Below are 19,987 nucleotides of genomic sequence, written 5' to 3' on the forward strand. Positions count from 1 at the left end.
TCTGGTAATCACAATATAGAAGTATCCTTTAGTGCAAATTAGGGTACTAGATGTTGATTTTTTCATTGTCTGAAGTACATTTTTCCCTAAATACGACAATTCTAAAGGAAGGGAAAAATCTTTAGCGACATAAAAGGTTGACAAGCCGGTTATTTATTCTATTTAAAAATACATTTAAGGGAGCCTGGGTGGCTCAGTGTGTTAAATCCTCTGCCTTTGGCTCAGGTCATGATCTCAGGGTCCTGGGATTGAGCCCCACCTTTTGCTCTCTGCTCAGTGGGGAGCCTGCTTCTCCCTCCCCCCCTCCCCCGCCTGCCTCTCTGCCTACTTGTGATCTCTGTCTGTCAAATGAATAAATAAAATCTTTTAAAAATAAATAAATACATAAATAAAAATACATTTAGATTTTCTTGTAAAATAATGTAGGAGCCCAGAAACTCAGTAAACAGGTGACCCAGAAAACATTTTCTCATTAAATTTCTACTTCTAGTCTGCATCAGTGATGTTCATTTAAACTTTTCTTAATATTTTCCCCTAGTTGTTCCCTTTTTGTTTTTGAGTGAAAAATGAGTGCCCTGACATCAGGGAGCAAATTCTTTTTTATGCTCATCTCATATTCTGTAATTTTACTTCTGTTAACTTTTTGAGAGAGTTACTCAGTGTGTCATCTACTGCTGATGTTAGCATTGAAAAAACATGATTACTTCTTAGGGGTTTCTATTTTTTTTTGAAAGGGAGATAGGGACTACTTAGACTACCTTAGATAAGGACCCTAAAGCCTTGCACTTGACATACTCTTATACAAACAATAACCCTAACCCCAAACATCCACCCTACATCTAAAATATCCTTGAAATAACACGATATAAGGTGGTCATCCGTGTGGAGCCAGTGTATTGCCCGGTCATGTGAAAAAGGGTGGAAGGTCCTGGTTGATCAAGTGCATGGTGCATTAAGATCTCAAAATGACTTAAACCTGTTTTGCAAACAAAAACTAGGGCATCCTATCTCATCTTACAAGGCTATGAGGTGACAGGGCAGTATTTGCCCTACGGAAACAGAAGGAAAAATGTTCTCGGCCCTTCCTGAATCACTCTTCTACTACAGGTTACTGTACCTGCTTTTGCCCTACCACAGAGACACAGAAGCTCATTGATCTTTACCTTCATGAATCAGTCAGATCCCCTAGATTCTTATTCACATGTTTTTTAAAAAAAATTTTTTTAAAGAAAGTTTATTTCTTTATTTGCGAGACAGAATGCTCACATCCAGGCAAACATGTGAGCTGGGGACAGGGGCAGAAGGAGAGAATCTCAAACAGACTCCCCACTGAGCATGGACCACCCCCCAACCCCCGTTGTGGGGCTCGATCTCATGACCCACGAGATCATGACCTGAGTGGAAACTAAAGAGTCTGATGCTTAACTTACTGAACCACCCAGGCTCCCCTTCACATGCTTTTTTATGATCCTAAAATTTCTATTTTTCTTAAACTAGTTCACTCTAAGATACCTGCTGTACAGAATTTAAATACAGATTTGTCCTCCTTGCTGGATATCATGTGTATTTTAATTCACGGATTCATTTATTCGTTCATTCTTGGGTCCTCACACACAAAGCTTTTGTGGCATGATACACATATTTTAACTACATATCAGAGTGCCTTCACTTGCTACTTCTTTTGATGTAACATAGCTATACATCCAGTAACAATGTTATATTGCAAGCAAGAGAAAGCAGTAAACAGAACTAAGGAAAGGAAGGATCTGGCTGTCACTGTAAATGTAAATAGCAGCTGTTCCATTCAAACTGTTTTAAAACTACACACGGTGAGAGCTTTGCATATAATGGACCAGAGTCAGGTTTTAGCATCAAATTTAAGAGACATGCAGCCACTCTCCCACTTGTACTGTTTCACTTCTCCTACTACTGCACAAGCAGTAGAGGATATATATATATATATATAGATATATATATATATATATATATATATATATATATATATTTAATAGTGTCTATGAAAATGCTTTCCAAACATCTTTCTGTGACAATATTGCAATATGCAGATGTATCAATATCCATAACTCAACACAATGTACAAAGATGACACTGTGAATGGGTTATTGTGTTAGTGGCAAGATACTTGTAAATCCCAAGATCACATGAGCTTATCCTCTGTCATGTGTTAGGGTCACTGCTTTAGACTATATGTCTCAAATTTTGAAATGTCTTGAATTATCTCCTTTATGTCATTTTTCTAGCAAAATTGACCGTCCTATATGGCATTACAATGTCTTTTTTTTTTTTTTAAGATTTTGTTTATTCGTTTACCAGAGAGAAAGCGAGCATAAGAAAGAAAGCATAATGGCAGGCAAGGCGAGAAGCAGGCTCCCCGCTAAGCAGGGAGCCTGATAAGGGACTTGATCCCAAAACCCTGGGATCATGACCTGAGCCAAAGGCAGATACTTAACCGACTGAGCCACCCTGGCATCCCACAATGCCTTTATTTTACTTTTCAAAAAAATCTTTGTGCCATTTTTCTGTCAAATATGCATATATTTTCTTTCTCAATCAGCTAAGGGGATAAACTGCTAGTAATAAGTCCTTTAAAAATATTTCTTGTACATTGCAGCTTTATCTAAAACTGTGATCCTTCAATAACCAGCACTACCCAGACTCCTCAACATAGGGACTCTCTGTATGTAGTTATGCCCTCTTCCTATTTAGGGTGGATGACTAAGAAGGATGTTTCCTACCCTGTACATACCCTGTGAATATGTAAATCTTAACTAAAAACTGGCCACAGCTTTGAAATGGGGGAAGGGGGGTGGAAATCATGATCCCTAATTCACAAAACATTATCTGATCTAATTCCCCATGTTGACCACCTTCTCCCTCTTTGAACATCAGTAAAACGTTTTCTCTCTAACAGTCACGTGATACTTGTAGTACAATAGCTTGTGTTATAAATAATAACAACATAATGTCAGTAAACATGAGCAGATGATAGTGTTCATATAGGTTGCTGCGTAAATTAGAAAGTGCTACTAAGGTGTTTTTTGCTACCATTATGGGGGTGGTTGTCGTTGTCCTAGAAACAGGGACGGCCCTTTTATATCCCTCATTACTCCTACATATGCACTGCACCTTGAGCAAAGTAGGAGCTCAGTATATGTGCAGTGAAAGCTTGTTTTTGTTTTTGTTTTGTTTTTTTACGTTTTCGTGGTCAAGTGAAATTTGGCTTGAGCTTTTAAAACTACTATTGTTTTCAAAGTTGAACTTTATTACCAAAACTTACTTGGCAGATAAGCCATTTTTACCTCATTTCTTACCAATTTATTCAGGTTTAAGATTTTTGTGAAAGACTAAAAGTTATTTATGGTTTTACTATACTTAAAAAGCACTGTTTTTGTTAGTGTGCATAAGAAGCATTGCACACTGTGCTAAAAGGTACTGAAGACTGCCATGAAGCCTGATATGCTGGTACTATGATCTCAGAATATTGCATCCTTGCAAACAGAGCAGTATGAAATCGATAAAATCCATGTTCTCCCCTTTCCAAAGTGTTCCAGCTGCTTTGGAAAGTTACTTGGACCCTTTGTCAATATTTTGATAGATCTCTTGGGAAAGATGTCTGAATGTTTCAAATACACTAAGGTTAGACCTTAGATTGATCAACAACAGAATGGCAAGCCCATGGAGTTTTTCCCTCTGGCATTAACCTGTAGGATCTGAGAAGCTAAACTGGTCTCGAGGAAAGTCAAAACTCCTAGATCGTTGTTCTTGTTTTCCCCACAGTTTTTCACACACTCCTGCCTGGTAAGTAGCTTCTCTGTTCCTCAGTTTCTCCTCCTCCTACTCTATCCCCCACCCCAAAAGTCTTTTCCCTAGTATTAGTTAGAACAAATAGGAAAAAATGATTGATCTGACCACAAGGAAGGAAGAGGCTTGAGGAAAATATAAAGTGTTACTCTTACTGAGTTTAGACATTTGTGGAAAACTGACTTTTATTGTCTGCCAACAGGGGAAGCTTTACACTTGGCTCGGGATTTTGGCTACACTTGTGAAACAGAGTTTCCAGCCAAAGCTGTAGGAGAACATCTTGCCAGACAACATATGGAACAGAAAGAACAGACAGCAAGAAAAAAGATGATCCTAGCAACCAAGTAAGCAGAATGGGAAGCTCTGTATGCCTTCTCTCAGTTTTTTCCATTTTCTTTGAGTGAGGGAAAGAGTCTAGAAAGTACCAGCTCTCTAAAGCAGGGGGTCTCACGTTTCAGCAGCTAGATATATTACACAAGGACATACCCTCAGCCCCGGCCTTGTGCCATAGCAAGATTTACAAACTGCCTTTGTTTAGTGATGATGAACGTTTTTAGAAAACCTCTTCAGAATATGCAGGCATTCTTAGGAGAAAAGTATGCTTAGGAAATGTAGCTTCCAGGCAAGTATGTTATTAGCTTCTGTGTGATTTGGTCTAAACCACTCACTGCACCTTAATACATGAGGATGAAGATCTCTAAACACTGTGAATGTCTGGAGAATATGACAGAAGAGGACCCAGGTGTGTGAGAGGTAACACAGAGTCCTCGAGGATCAAGGATCACTATCACTGCCCCCATCTTTTCTGGTGTATAATTAAGCAAATAATCCCTATTCTGCCCCACTGCAGTGGTGCAACTGTCAAAAAGAAAAGGTTTCATGTATGAGAAAGCTCCTGAAAATTGTAGTCCAACAAAATGTGAATTAAAATAATGACAGGTGGCGTAAGAAAGGGGAATCTTGCATAAGATGAGTTCAAACTCCCTCAAACTGACAGTTCTTTGATAAGGTATGGAAGAACTGCCATAGATGGTGTGAAAACCCAACAAAATAGTCAAACAGTGCTGCAAGTCATGTTCAAATTTTTAGAGAAAAATCTTCCAGACAGTAGCTAATTCTTACTCTCTTCTCTTTATTAAAATAAGTTATGCTACATAATAGACTTAATAATCTTGCTAATTTCCTAACTGTATATATTCAGACTTTAGAACTAATAGTCCCAAGTGGGTTAAACTGTCATCTCTAAATTAGTTTCTTATTTGAGGAAAACTTTCAAAGAGAGAGTATAAGGTAGATCGTGTTAAAGACGTTGCTTCTTAGAAACTGATGGAAAAATACTTCACAACAGGTTAGCTAAAATCTAAATGACCTCAAAATGCATAAACCAAAACTAAATATTTCTTCTACCAAATTCTAATGTCACATAGGTCTTTTTGTGGGTTTTTACAAGTTTAAGGGCTTAAATGGGATATCTGCCACCCAAAAGGCTTGCCCATGATACTGAGTCCCTTATTTGGGATTGGTGTTGCTTGTGGCTGCACTATTTGGGTTTGGGATATACCTGTGTATTAGTCTTCTGAGAATAACTTAGATGTTTGTATTGCCCCAGAGAGAAGGAAAACAAAAGGTGGTGGCAAAAGGAGAAAAAAGGTAAAACAAGGAAACGAAAGGGAAAGGAACAGCTGAGAAAGAAAATGAAGACCAAGAGTTAGAAAAGAAAATTATAAGTCAGGTATAAAATGTGAATTTAAGATTTTTGGAATAGATCTTATTATGCGCAAGCTCCTGAAAACTTACTGTTAGAAAGAGCTGAACCTGGATTTTTTGTGTGGTTTATCTCCTGGGGGATCTTTTCTTCGGTTTTGCTTCTGCTCTTACCCCATTGCACGGGAAGACACAGAGGGGTCTTCATCAGTAATATTTTAGTTTCTCCAGGAGGAACAGAAAGCACACGTAGTCAGTTTGAAGCCTCCATATCATCTTGGGAGAACTATAAAGACGTGTTCAGATCAAGAGAAGAATACACTGCTAGAAGTTAAATAGTATCCTGCAGGTGTTTCCAAAGTATGGTATCTTTCTAGCCAGCGGGATTATACAGATTTTTCCAATGTGTATACCCATGGGACACCTCTGAATGACACAGTTATCCCCAGATATGCATTAACCAAGAGAAGTCACCTTTATATTTTCTACCTTGAAATTAGTTGGTTGTAGTTTCATCATATTTATTCTAAGACTTTCGCTCCCTAATCTAGAGCAGTCCTTCTTTTTATGCCCCTTTCCCCATGAGGGTTCCATAGCTGCTCACCTCTACCGCCCACAGCAATGCCGCCATTAACATTCACGTACCCATTTTCTTGAGAGTTCCCATAATTCTATTTAAATGTCTGTACGTTCAAACCGATGCAGAGATTTTTGTTTTCACAGAAGTCCAATGTTAGAACTTGACGGGATTAAGAGAAGTATTTTCATATTTGCCCAAGTTGTGCTGAGATGTCTATTTTACAATAGTGGATTCAACTTGGGAGTAGTATTTTCCTTTTGCCTAGGATCTCAGAAATGTCTATTTTTAGATAATATTTTGGACTTTGGTTTCATAAAATATTGTGAGAACGGAAAACATGTACTTTTCTTCAATCCTTCTGCCCAAGCTGGACATTTGTAAACCATTAAATAATCAAGAATTGGGCTCACTGATTCCAATAACCTTATTTTGTATGAGTAAATAGGTCATAAACATCTAGAAATTAGGAGAGAGCCTGTATAATTTTTCTTTGTCTTTTTGGTTGTGTATATCCATGCCATCCTCTTATTGGACAATGTGAAACAAGAATGTGAGACTGTGTAGTCATTACAAATATATACAAGACAAGGAGTCATCAACATAAGTGGATAAGTTAAGGGATGTGTAGGAATAACAAGCTTTTCCTGCAATATATGAATGGATCCAATATGTTTTCTGAGCAGTTCTAATTTTCTAATAGTGAAGTTTTGGATATTTTCAATTAAAATCCTCAACACTGAAATTAAGTAGCCTACATGGACACCCATGCATTCTAGTTAGCTCATCTCTGTTCACAAGACTGTGACAATTGCATCAAAAATACATATGAATTTCAAAATCTTTGGATAAGAGATCCAATAACTGATCTGCATTGTTGGGCTGGCTTACATGTTTCTCTTTTACCTCTATGAATAACGGTTTCAGTTGTATTTAATTATATTGCCAACTGTATAATTAAATGAAAGGCCTATTGACTAAAGGTAGAGCCTCCTAATTCCTCTTAATTTCTTGTGTTTTGTTGATTAACCAAATATCTTGGTGTAATTAGACAATTATATAGGAGGGACAGAAACTGAATTAGAGCATTTTTGAATTCTAGAAATGTACTGGACAAAACATTTGATTCATGGAAAAGACATTAAACTTCTTCATTGAATTTAGAACTAAATATGCTTAATATTTGATCTGCATTAAGGTAAAGCAGAATCATTTACACGTTTTAATTGTTACCATAACAATAATTGTCAAAAAGGGGAACACAGAACTTGAAATTCAGACATCAGCTTAAAAATTATGTCCTTAAGGACAGTGACGTAAGTGATAAAGTTAGAATTTATGATTCACCGAAGATCATCTTGTGTTACATAATTCATAATGTGTCATTTTGTTTTGAGAAACGAGAATTTCTTATTGTAGATTATAAATAAAATTTAAAATAAGGATGAGACTAGTCATAAAAATAATAACTCCGTAACTGTCATAATGAGATGATGATCATAATTGCCCAAGGGGAGTCTACAAAATTGTCATCTGTTTTTAAGTCAAGAAGCTGTCCTAAATCAGTGAGTTAAGAGCAGCGGAATCAAATACCAGAGGTCGAGAATTCTGGAACTTCTCCCGGTACAGCTTCCTTTATAGTGTAGCTGAATTGCTTAGCACAAGTTCAATTTTTCCACACTTGGCCTTTTCCTCATTTCTTCAGCAACTTTAAGTTTATTATAACTTGCTGTATTATTTATACAGTATAAGGACGTTGATTTACCAGCTTATAAACCAATTTATTCAATCATCCAAATAATTCCAATATCATACCACAAGAACTAAAGCAATGTTTCAACATTTGAATTTTTAAATATATTTTAATCTGATAGAAAATTAAAAGACTCATCTTAAACAGCTCCAATATTTTTTTATAATAATGGATCCTACTGATGATCTACCAAATAGTAATTCATATTGCCAGTCTGAAAAATGGTAGCATGAATCTGGATTTAAAATTTTATTTAGAAATTTCCTAAAAAATAAAGATAACAGTATATCTAACTCTATTCAGTAACACAAAGTAACAGATAATGATGCCCTACCAAATGGCATCATTTGATGCTAACCGACTGGCATAAAAAGCTTAGTTTAAATTGTAATAAATCTGAAAGTCAATCAACTAACTCAGAACAGAAAAAGTGATAAATTCAGATCAAATATTCTCAATGAACATATACACATGTAGTTGTTAAAAGCATGCATTAAGATGCTATATCTCAGAGACTAAAACATTAGCTGGAGGATATGGAGGATCCTATTTGATTTAGAGCAGATCAGGGCTCTTTCCGGTTGTTTTTCCTCTCCTTATGACCCGCTTTTAGTTTCAACTGGGTTCACAATGAAAAGGGCAATTTCTGGGAACTCACACTATCTGAAAATAACACGTAAGGGTACCTTTTGCAAGAAACCATATTACATGGGACATAACAATCATTTTTGTGAAGCTAGTGGGCTGAATTGTAGTAAATGATTTTGTATTTAAATAGTAAAATATGAATTCAGCTCATAGGAGTCTAAATTCTAATGAAATGCTGGGAAGCAGGATTTTCCAAAGTCTGCTTGAATCATGACCTTGAAAGGAACCTGTCACTTGATTTAAACTTTTTACAAATGTGATAGCCCCTCCAAAACTCATATTTTAATTTCTTAAAAAACAATGGTTCAGTGTGATTCTTTCATATAGATTTCTTTATGCTGAGGTTGATCTGTGAATATTCACCTTGAAAATGAACACAGTTTTGTCAGTGCTCATGGGCTGTTGATCACTTCCAAAATTTTTACAGTTTTCCTATAGTTTGGGAGCAAAGTCACCATTGTGAACCTCATCTGTATGTTGTAGGTGGAACTTTGGAGGTTGCTTTATGAACATTAACCTAGTCCTGTTTTAATTAATTAACTAGTTAGTTAATTAATAATTATAATTTTTAATCTCATCCTCTTTTAATGAGAGAACAAACTTTTGGTAAATATCATGGGATGAAATTAAAGCCCCATATTAAGAGTTCAGCTTCAATGATGAATCTTTTATTTTAGACAAATTTGTAAAGAATTCCAAGATCTCTTGAGCCAAGATAGATCACCACTGGGATCCTCCAGACCCACTCCAATTCTAGACCTTGACATCCAGAGACACCTAACACATTTCAGGTAAGACTGGTTTTCCAATCTCCTCAGACTCTCTTTCAAATTCTTAAATCATCTTTATTGACCCAGATACTTTCCTATTCCTATCACAGTTCCATTTAAAGATAGCACTTATATATTCATATATATAAGACTAACTGATCTTTTGAAATTGCAAGCATCTAAGATCAAATTATAAAAATAACTAATGCATGAAACATTTTAGATAAGAAAATTTAGCGTCTTTGTGCTATTTTGAGGAAATTGTGACTTTGCAAGTGAACAGTATTATTTCAAGTAATGGCACTTGTGAATCAGGATTCTGAAATCATTTAAATACTTCTTTATCTTGGTGAGGCACATTGTTGAATGGACAGGTGATATGACACAAACTAATGGGACATCATACACTGATTTTACAAGTGTATATTAATAATTTCTGCCCAATTAGAAGCAGCAAATGGCTCTTAAATTAGACCACACACATATATTTTAAAGCTCCTGGAATGTGTTATTGAAAGCGCATTTAATATTTTATTTTCTGAGATGCTTTGGAAAAGAATAGAATTTTTTTTTCTGGTTAATTTATACCCTACATGCAATATGGAAAGGAAGAAGATAATTACTCAGGTAACTTCCAGTTACAAAGCTCTAAAATTCTAAGCCTTACATGATATTTCTCATCAATGTAAAAATATTTTATCCTCTTTTAACTATCATTATTTGGTTTAAAAAACAATGTTAAGTAGGGGGTCCTGAGTGGTTCAGTTAGCTCACCATGTTGATCTCAGCTCAGGTCTTGAATTCAAGCCCCACGTTGGGCTCTGCCCTGGCTTGGAGCCTACTTAAAACAAAACAAATCAAACAAACAAATAAAAACAATGTTAAAGACAATTGTACATTAAAATGTTTACAGTACCTCTCACCAATGATAATGCTGTCGGGGAGGACACTCCATTATATAAAATAGTAGATATTTTGATGAGTTGGAATTTTATCTGCAACATCAGAGACTTTTAAATAGAGTATTTTATCTTGCATCATGCCACAAGTCTCCTTAAGATGTGGTAGATACATCTTTGAAGACTAAATTTGGGGTTTCCTTTCTAAAAATGTACCAGATAGACCAAAAATATATCTTATAGGACTTTTCTCCCAGCACTCAGTTGGGTTAGTGAAAGTGAGTATAATAACACTGGTAGAAATTACAATGCCAGACGTTAAGCGGACGAGGCTTTGAAGTCCATAGAACCATCTTCAAATCCAGACCCTCATTCAGGTGAGCTGGGTAGTTTTGGGGTAACATGCATTGTCTCCAACCCTCAATCTCCCTAGCTTTAAATCGAGTAAGAACCCTTCCTTAATGACGGTAGTGAGTTAACATAACATAATGCATATAGGGAAGCCGGACTGGCTTGTAATTCTGGATCTTGAGGCCATGAGTTCAAGTCCCACCTGGGGCATAGAGCTTACTTTAAATAAATTAATATGTGAAAAATAAAGTGAGATAATGAATATAAAGTGAGCATTCAATGAATGATGGGTTGTTTACTTTGCTGCCAATCAAGGTTTAGAAGGTATGGTTTGCTCCACTGTCCTATCTGTACAAATATTTTTCATATTTTTTATCCACACTAAAGATATTTGTAATTTTTATAGAAGTTCAGTTCTGAACTTAATTTTTATGCAAATTCAAGTCTTGATTTAAGGAAGTTTGTGAAGTGACAAATGCACTCTATGGAAGAATTTACTATTAACACACAGGGAATTCAGATTTTATATCATAGCTATGAGGTTATTTCCAGTTACAGGTGCCGCAGCCTTCATCAGACAGTGAGCTGTCCTTTTTCAGACTCAAAACAAAATACAGCATCAATGTGTAAATTGAATACTAGCAACAGTGTGAAATAAATAGGCAAGCCATGTGTTTGCTCAGCATAGGCACAATCTGCTAATTTATTGATACTTTAGTTAGTTGCCAAATCAATGCCACAGAACTCCTTAAAGAAAAAACTTGACTTCTAAACTTGAGCTGAGTGTTTCCTTCCTAGGATTTTATTTGCTCATATTTACCTCCCCCCTATGCGGAAAATGATAATAAGCTAGTCTGGTGTTGTCCAGAAAAGAGCTACATATACTGAAAATTTCTCCCCCCTCCTCCCATGCTCAGTTAAAAAAGAGATTATATTTTGGGTTAAAACTCTTAAGATTATGTATGGCTGCAGATTCTCAGTCATAGCAATTTTAAATATACAGCCATATGTTAAAAGAATTTAACACTACATGGTATATCTACTTATAAATGTATCATCTATAAAATTTTGGTATTATTATTTATATATTAATATATATGGGCATAAATATAATATATTATTATTATGAATATTGTTATATATTAAGTATTTTGTTATATTAAGTATTATTTAAGCATTATAAATTTTGCTATATATTAAGTATACTTAAGTATTAAGTATATATTAAGTGTCAGAAAGTTAGAATTTCCTATTTATTATGCCTTTTTAAGATTTTCCAGATTTTTTATTTGCTTTGCTTTTACTATATTCCAGATTATTTATTTTGGTGAGATGTCTGATTTCATAATGGAAGGTAGTAGGATGATAGAAATCACTTAACTAAAATTCACTTTGTAGCAAACTTCCTAGATTATATCTTTTTTATTGTGATAATAAGCACTTAACATAAAATTTACCATCTTAACCATTTGTGAATGAACAATTTAGCAGTGTTAAGTACAGGCACATTGTTTGCCAACAACTCTCCAGGACTTTTTCATTTGGCAAATCTGAAACTCTATAACCATTAAACAACTCCTCATTTCCCCTCCCCCTAGCCCATGGCAGCTCCCATTCTATTTTCTGTCTCTGTGATTTTAACTACCCTAGATGACTCATGTAAGTGGAATCCTACAGTATGTCTTTTTGTGACTAGCTTATTTCACTTAGTATAATGTTCTCAAGGTTCATCTGTATTGTAGCATGTGTCAGAATTTCCTTCTTTTTTAAAACTGAGTAATAGTCACTGTCTGTTATGCTACATTTGCTTATCTACTCGTTCCTTAATGGGTACTTGGGTTTCTTCTACCTCTTGGCTGTTGTGAATAGTACTGCTATCAAAATGGATATGCAAATACCTCTTTGAGATCTTGCTTTCAATTCTTTTGGATATATACCCAGAATAGAATTAGTATATTCTATAGTAATTCTTTTTAATTTTTTGAGAAATTGTCGTAGACTTAAAATACATGAAAGAGATTTTATAATAGAAGATTAAACAGAGTACAGATTATTACCTGGGGTAGTTAATGTGTTCATTTTTCTATCCACAGTACTTGACACATGGCATGTACCCAATTAAATATGTTAGTTGTTTTTCTTAGTGTCTGCACCGTTTTACATTTCCACCAACAGGACACAAGGGTTCTAATTCCCCCACATCCATACCAACACTTACTATTTACTGTTTCTATTTTTTTTTAAGATTTTATTTGTTTATTTGACAAATACAAATCACAAGTAGGCAGAGAGGCAGGCAGAGAGAGAGGAGGAAGCAGGCCCCCTGCTGAGCAGAGAGCCCAATGTGGGGCTCCATCCACTCTGGAATCATGACAGGCAGAGGTTTTAACCCACTGAGCCACCCAGGCACCACTCTATTTTTGTTTTTAATAGTAGCTATCCTAATGGGTATGAAGTGATATCTCATTGTGGTTTTGATTTGTATGTCCCTAGTGATGAATGATGTGAGGCATCTTTACATGAGCCTTTTGACTGTTTCTATGCCATTTTTTGGAGAAAGGTGTATTCAAGTCCTTTACCCATTTTTAATCTGGTTATTTGCTTTTTCACTGTTGAATTTTAAGTTCTTTATATAGTCTGGATATTAGCCTCTTTTAGATGTAGGATTTGAAAATATTTTCTTTCATTCTGTAGGTTGTCTTTTTATTCTGTTGATTATGTACTTCCATGTACCAAAATTTTTATGTTGTTCATCTTGCCTTTTTTTTTAAACTATTGTTGCCTGTGTCATATCCATGAAATCCTTGGCAAATTCAAAGTCATGAAGCTTTCCCCCCATTTTCTTCTAAGAGTTTTATAGTTGTAGGTCTTATGTTTAGGTCTTTGATGGATTTTGAGTTAATTTTTATATATAAAGTAAGGTAGACGTCCATTTTCATTTTTCTGCATGTCTTAAACTATGTCCTTTTAAACAAAAGATACATGGTTAACATTTTCAATTAAAACCCAAATCAAAGTCTCCTGATGTATATCAAGTTTAAATGTATGTCTTTTTTTTTTTTTAAAGATTTTTTATTTACTTATTTGACAGAGAGAGATCACAAGTAGGCAGAGAGGCAGGCAGAGAGGCAGGCAGAGAGAGAGGGAAGCAGGCTTGCTGCTGAGCAGAGAGCCCGATGCGGGACTCGATCCCAGGACCCTGAGATCATGACCTGAGCCGAAGGCAGCGGCTTTAACCACTGAGCCACCCAGGCGCCCCTGTATGTCTTTTTTTTTTTTACTCTGCATTTATTTTGAAAATCCTCAAAAGAATAGCTTAATAGGACAATAAAGATCAGTTTGTAGCCTGACCTTGAAAAAGACTTCATTCACACTTTTTAAGTGTAGCCCTTAAACCTGATTTCACAGCAAAATCTCTCTTGGAGCTTCTTTAAAAAAATCTCAAAGACAGGAGTACACTTTAAAAGTTCTAATTTAACAGGTCAAGTCTAGCATTGGACTTGGGCATCTAGGTTGTTTGCAGAACTCTGATGTTGGTTCTAATAGCTTTTAGGAACTGCAGCCCTAGGATGTTTCTAGACTATTAACATTTTTTTTTAACTTTGGAAGAAAAACTATTCTAATTCATTTTTAAAGTGACACTGAGAATTATATAAAGTTCTGTCTTGTACATCAATATATTGAAAGGATTCTACATTTATTATTCTGCTAATAATCTGGGTAAAAAGATGTCAGCATGGAATGTGTCTCTTTCATAATTTCCTACTGACAGCAGTAACTTTAATTTTGATAGAAGCATAAGTTCAAGAGAAAAATGAGTTAGAAAGGAAACATAACACATTTGACTTTGAAAACAGTCCATTGGTAGAATCTGATTTTTCTACTGTGTTTGCTGAGTTCTGGCTGGGAAAGAATAAGGAGAGAGTGTAATCGGATAAGCATAGAGAATGCTCTAATTAGTAACATTGACTTTTGCTATTATTTTATTTGGTCAAAATATACTTCCCAGTGTGGACCACTTGAATTACACCTTGAGGGTGGTTGATTTGGTACCTCGAGGGCTGTGGCTTCCTTTCAGTCTACTGAATATGTCTGGATAAAGCTAGGGAATGATCTGACCTCATAAAGCACAGATAACTACTTCCAGTTTTCTGTGGTAGTTGACATATCTGTGTGCTCTGGGAAACTGTACAACAGTGACCTTTCTCACAATCTATAGCCTGGAAAGCTGCTTGTTTCCATCAAAATGACAGCAGTCAGGCTTATTCATTATTTACAATGTACGAGTACCACCAAAAGTGTAGAGCACACCGCAGACACTGTAACACTCCTGAAAGGGGGAAGAGAATTGATTGAAATCTGCACAAGACCCCACAGATACAATTCCCAGGAACAACAGTGGCAATTAGACAAAGGTGGTATGGGGCCTCATAGACAGAACAGACTCAGCTCAGACAGAAGCCCAGGGCCCTCATTTTCTGCAAAATGTTTGTGATCTGTTTGTGATCTCAAGGAGGTCTTAGCAACTCTTTCCTTCTTGGTCTCTTACATTCTCATAATCACCTTGAATCTGAAGTCAAGCAAAAACATGTCTGACAATATAAGGAAGGGGAGGGAATCAGACTATCTTTAATGTTCTGTTCAGAAAAAACAATCAGAAAAAAGAGGAAGCTTTCTTTCTCAGCACCCACCTTAGGAGCCTGAAATGTTATTGTTTCTTGAATTTTACAGTGGTAATGGCCAGTGGTGCAAAGATTGGGACTCAAGGATTGTCCCATTCTTAGGAATTTGCAATGTGGAGGAAAATTACTTTCAAAAACTTATAATGTATGAGAGATTTTGTAAGAAAGGATTAAGCACAATACAGGTAATTACCTGGGGTAATTAGGAAATGCTGTCATCTATCTATCCATAGTACTTAGCGTGTAGTATATACCCAATAAATATGTTCCTCGATGTGGATTATGATAATATCTCTATTAGGTCCTGGATGTATTCTCCACTGGGTTATTCTCAGGGCCATGATGTTTTAACTGCAGCATGGGTTAGGGAAGTAAAATAATCAATAAGCTTAATTCTTCCCTTTTAGTCAGAAAGTGAATTGACATCACACTTTCTTAGAAATAAAACCTCCTACTCTTCCCATAATTCCTGAAAGCAAGAAATAGATAGTTACTTCCCAGATGTCTGTATATTTGCTGGTGATAACATCTTCTTCATTGACTCTCAATGTTGGAAGGTCCCTTACAATTTCCACTCTCCTTCAACATTTGGATCTTCTCTCCAGTGTACTTGTCAGGTTGTCACCCATTTAGGACTTAAAAACTTTCAATGATAGGCTGTTCTTTCATTGCTTACATGTCCTTTCTATCTCTGACAATCTATCTGAAATGCCTTCCTTCCACTGAGGCACCATCTGTCTCCCTAATGTCCCACTCCTTGGGGGCCTTCCATAGTCATTTTAATTCCATTTCCCTCTCAATTTCTGAGACAGCTCTGGTGTCTGAGTTTTCTCTTGCTGGGTCGTTCATCCCCTCTTTCTTTTCTTTTCTTTTCTTTTTTTTTAAGATTTTATTTATTTATTTGGGAGAGAGAATGAAAGAAAGAGAGAGAGAGCACGAGAGAGGGAGGGTCAGAGGGAGAAGCAGACTCCCTGCTGAGCAGGGAGCCCAATGTGGAACTGAATCCGGGGACCCCAGGATCACGACCTGAGCCGAAGGCAGTCGCCCAACCAACTGAGCCACCCAGATGCACCATCCATCCCCCTTTTCATATGACATGAATTCCAGTCAGCTACTATCTTCTAAGAGCCATATGCTAGGCAGCTGACGCAGGAGAATGTATATGTCTCTACTTGAACGCGACCTGTTGGTTGCCTCTAAGGAGCCTAAAGTGTGTATAGATTTTGTTTCTTGTTTTTATTTTTCTCCTTTTAGGAGGATGAGAAAGTGGTAGGGAAGGTAATCAGCAATGGATGATTCTATTAATCCTGTGAAATCACTCAGCATCAGAAGAGAAATGAAGAAATTTCCATTTAATCTCTAATCTCAAAAGAGAACATCATGAAATAAATCATACAACGAGGCTTCTTAGCATGTAAGAAATAAAATTATTAAGCCTCCTTCTGGATGTTCTACCCATTCAAGAGGACTTCCAGGACCATTTTGTTTAAGAATATTCAAAATAACTGAACTGTAAAGGAAACTGTGAAGGAAAAAAAGTCCTGTGTTTCCACTTAAGCTTCTTTATGTGAGATTGAAATTCAACTTTAAAACTCAAACTTCAAAAACTGTGTGCCATTCCCAGGTGCAAAGAAAAACATACCTGTAAATGGTCAGGTCTTATTCACTAGTTAAATACAGATAGTTTCTATTTACATAAGAGTAAAAATAGTCTCCCTTGAAGTAAAATTTTCACTAGTAAAAATGTCGACTAAAAATAAAACAGGCAACAGTTTTCACCCCCTTAGCATACAGGTGGAACTATGATGAACTTCTTGTATGAATCTACATTAAGTTACTTACATTTATTTAACGTTAAGCAGGAAATTGAATTAAATCAGTTGCCAGTATTTATTGTACTTCACAAGTTTCATGGCACCAAACCAAAGGCTGCAGGAGATCCATGTATAAAAGCATCCCTCGAAGATCACTTGATGACATGTTAAATGATTTTTAGGTGCAGCACACGGGAGACTAGTAATTCAAACGACAGAAACGAGAGTCAGCTGTTTCTAACAAGTTCCAAACATGGTACTGTAGAAACAACATGTGTGAATAATTGGAGAATGCATAGTTGGTGAAGAAATTTGGGAATTTAAATAATTTCTGTCTTTGTTGAGCTGTGGATTGGAGGACAGTCTGGAGAGAGAGCACAGGACTGCGGGAAGCACTCAGGATGGGTTTCAGGGACCTAACTCAGTGTCCTCTTGTTACCAGTTGATAGTGTGGATTTAGAGAAGAACTTTTACCAGTCTGGCCTCTGTACATTCATCCACATATTGATACAGTTAAGCTGGATGATCTCTAAGGCTTCTTCTAGACCAATGATATTTTACCCCATTCTCCATTCACCACTCCGCGTTAGTGAAATCATTATTTATGCTGTGTTTCTGTATGAGCTCATCTTTTCCTCTTTATGTTTTAGAAATTTGTTCATTTTAAAAAGTCAATAATTGGGGCACCCAAGTGGCTCAGTCAGTTAAGAACCTACCTGCAGCTTGGGTCATGATCCCAGAGTCCTGGGATCGAGCCCACATTGGGCTCCCAGCTCAGCCAAGAGCCTGCTTCTCTCTAGGCCCCTCTGCCTTGTTTGTGCTCACGCATGCTCTCTCTCTCTTTCTGTCTGAAATACATAAATAAATAAACCAAAAAAAAAAAAAGAGAGAGAGAGAGAGAAGTAAAAAGTCAATAATTGAATAAAATTCATCTAAAAAAGCACAAGAGCCCTAAACTCAGCCTTTCCATTCCCTTATTCTATATAGAAAATATGAATTGCCTGATAGGGAGAAATGTAAGGAGATAGTTCATTTATTCCTAAAATCTATATTCTTATATGCAAAAGTAGAGTGCAAGTGTTAAAAATGTCTTTACCTTCAAAAAGTTGACTTGAATGTGATTGACTTCAGTGTTTCAAATGCGTGTGCAATGATTATATCCGTAGCCTCTTTTGCTAATGAGCTGGATTGAAGTAAAATGGAATCACAAGGACTCAATCCCCTTTGGGACTGAGTAAGTAGCTGAGAAGAGCAGGAGGAACATGACCTTAGGGCAGTAGATGGGCAACACATATCCCAATCTGGCAGAGATTAAGGCAGTCATAAATAAACTTCTCCAAAGGGAGGTTTTGAATTTTGTAGAACTCTAACCCCATGAGGTACTCCTTGAAAGTGTCTCATGGTCAAGTGTTTTATGGCTCAGGAAACCCTGCCTATTATAATCTGCTTGACATATGCCAGTTACACATTAGCATTTCAAAAACTCCCTATACCCTTTTTGAATAGAAAAAAACTCAGCCCCATGTTTCCAAAATGTGATCACAGGAACTCTTTTTATCTGAGAGTCACTATTAACAGCCCGTGAAACTAAGGTTCTACAGAAGTTGTAGGGGAAAATGCTGAAGTTCTTCATTCTGTTTTTCCTGGAAAGGATAGCAGCCTTGGTAACTAGGGTTTACTTCTTGGCCCTTCGGGAGCATACCCAACTTCCTGGCTGCATTTAAATGGAATAGGTATTATTTTTAAAATGCTGATGTTTTGGACCCATCCCAAGTAAATTAAATCGGGATCTCTGGAAGGGAACCCACGCATTCATATTTTTTTCATAAGCTCTCCAGGTGACTTTTCTATATATCTGTGGTTGAGGACCACTAGCTGAAGGAAGCACAGAACGTTTGTGAGTGCTGTCAAGACCTTGCTAATGAGTAGATTTCAATAATTTCTCACCACCAGAGAACTGTATACCCTCATTATGCACTTTAATTAAACTCCATTGGAACCATTTAAAGGAGTTTAATTAAACTCCACTGGGGCCATGGGACAATATAATGTATGTAGAAAATAAACACAATCAGACAGTTCCTCTCTTCCTCTGTGTCCATGGCCAGGACATAGGCTACAAAGGGTAGATGTTATCAAGTTTTAAGAGGATAAGCCCCAGCCACTTTCCTCCACTCTCTGTCCTCAACATATATTCAGGATTTGTGCTGCTTCCGGGAGATGAAGTGCCTTACCCTCCTAGCTCTGAAAAGAAGTAAGGTTCTGCAGAGAAGCCCCATAATCCTTTGCTGGCATTCTTGAGGGGTGTTCCCCAGCCTGCTGCCCTCACCACTGCTCTCATGAGTGGAAGGAGGCATTTTTCCGACTGCCCCCGAAAACCATAGTGGGGAGTACAGACTGAGCCTCAGGCTACATTTGGACCTAAACTTGCAGTTGCTGAATAATCTAGGAGGGAAAGAGAAAAAGGCTTATCTTCCCTTTAAATCTTGCTGCCTGCATGCCTCCCAGAGGCCAAAAAACAGAGCCAAGGTTGATGACAGTTGCATCTGTATGTAATTCGGGGAATCAAAGATACGTGATGGCAAACACCCATTGGAATGATGCAACGAAACAAAGTAATGAGAATAATAGCCCAACTATTTCAACTTTTATATGCACTGAAAGAAGGAGAAGAGATGGTTGCTTGTCAGACATTTTCCAGGTAGAAAGTTGAAATTTGACGAAATGAAGTCAGCTTTTACTCAGAGTACCTAAATAATGACAATGGGCTATTTTCTACTCATGTTCCGTCTCCTAGTTTGTAATATAAAAAATATCTAAATACGTTCAGCTTTTTGTATCCCAAAAGAAAGCTAGAAAAATCCATCCGCTGTTGTCAGACACACCTGAATGACTAGTCTTCAGCAGAAAATACTAATGAGGCTGGCATTTCCTTTTCAGTGCGTTTTATTTATTTACTTGTTATTC

At 36.6% G+C, this 19,987-nt stretch overlaps 1 protein-coding gene across 1 annotated transcript in view; it reads left to right on the forward strand.

The window, feature by feature from the left end:
* Nucleotides 1-19,987, forward strand: part of TFAP2D (transcription factor AP-2 delta) — a 53,814-nt gene that overhangs the window by 24,981 nt on the left and 8,846 nt on the right. The window contains exons 6-7 of the mRNA XM_046006771.1: nucleotides 4,025-4,166; nucleotides 9,182-9,295. Of these exons, the coding sequence (XP_045862727.1) occupies nucleotides 4,025-4,166; nucleotides 9,182-9,295 (256 nt within the window). The remainder of the gene's footprint in view (nucleotides 1-4,024; nucleotides 4,167-9,181; nucleotides 9,296-19,987) is intronic.

Source organism: Meles meles, chromosome 5 (genome assembly GCF_922984935.1).
Source record: "Meles meles chromosome 5, mMelMel3.1 paternal haplotype, whole genome shotgun sequence".
Taxonomy (NCBI): Eukaryota; Metazoa; Chordata; class Mammalia; order Carnivora; family Mustelidae; genus Meles; species Meles meles.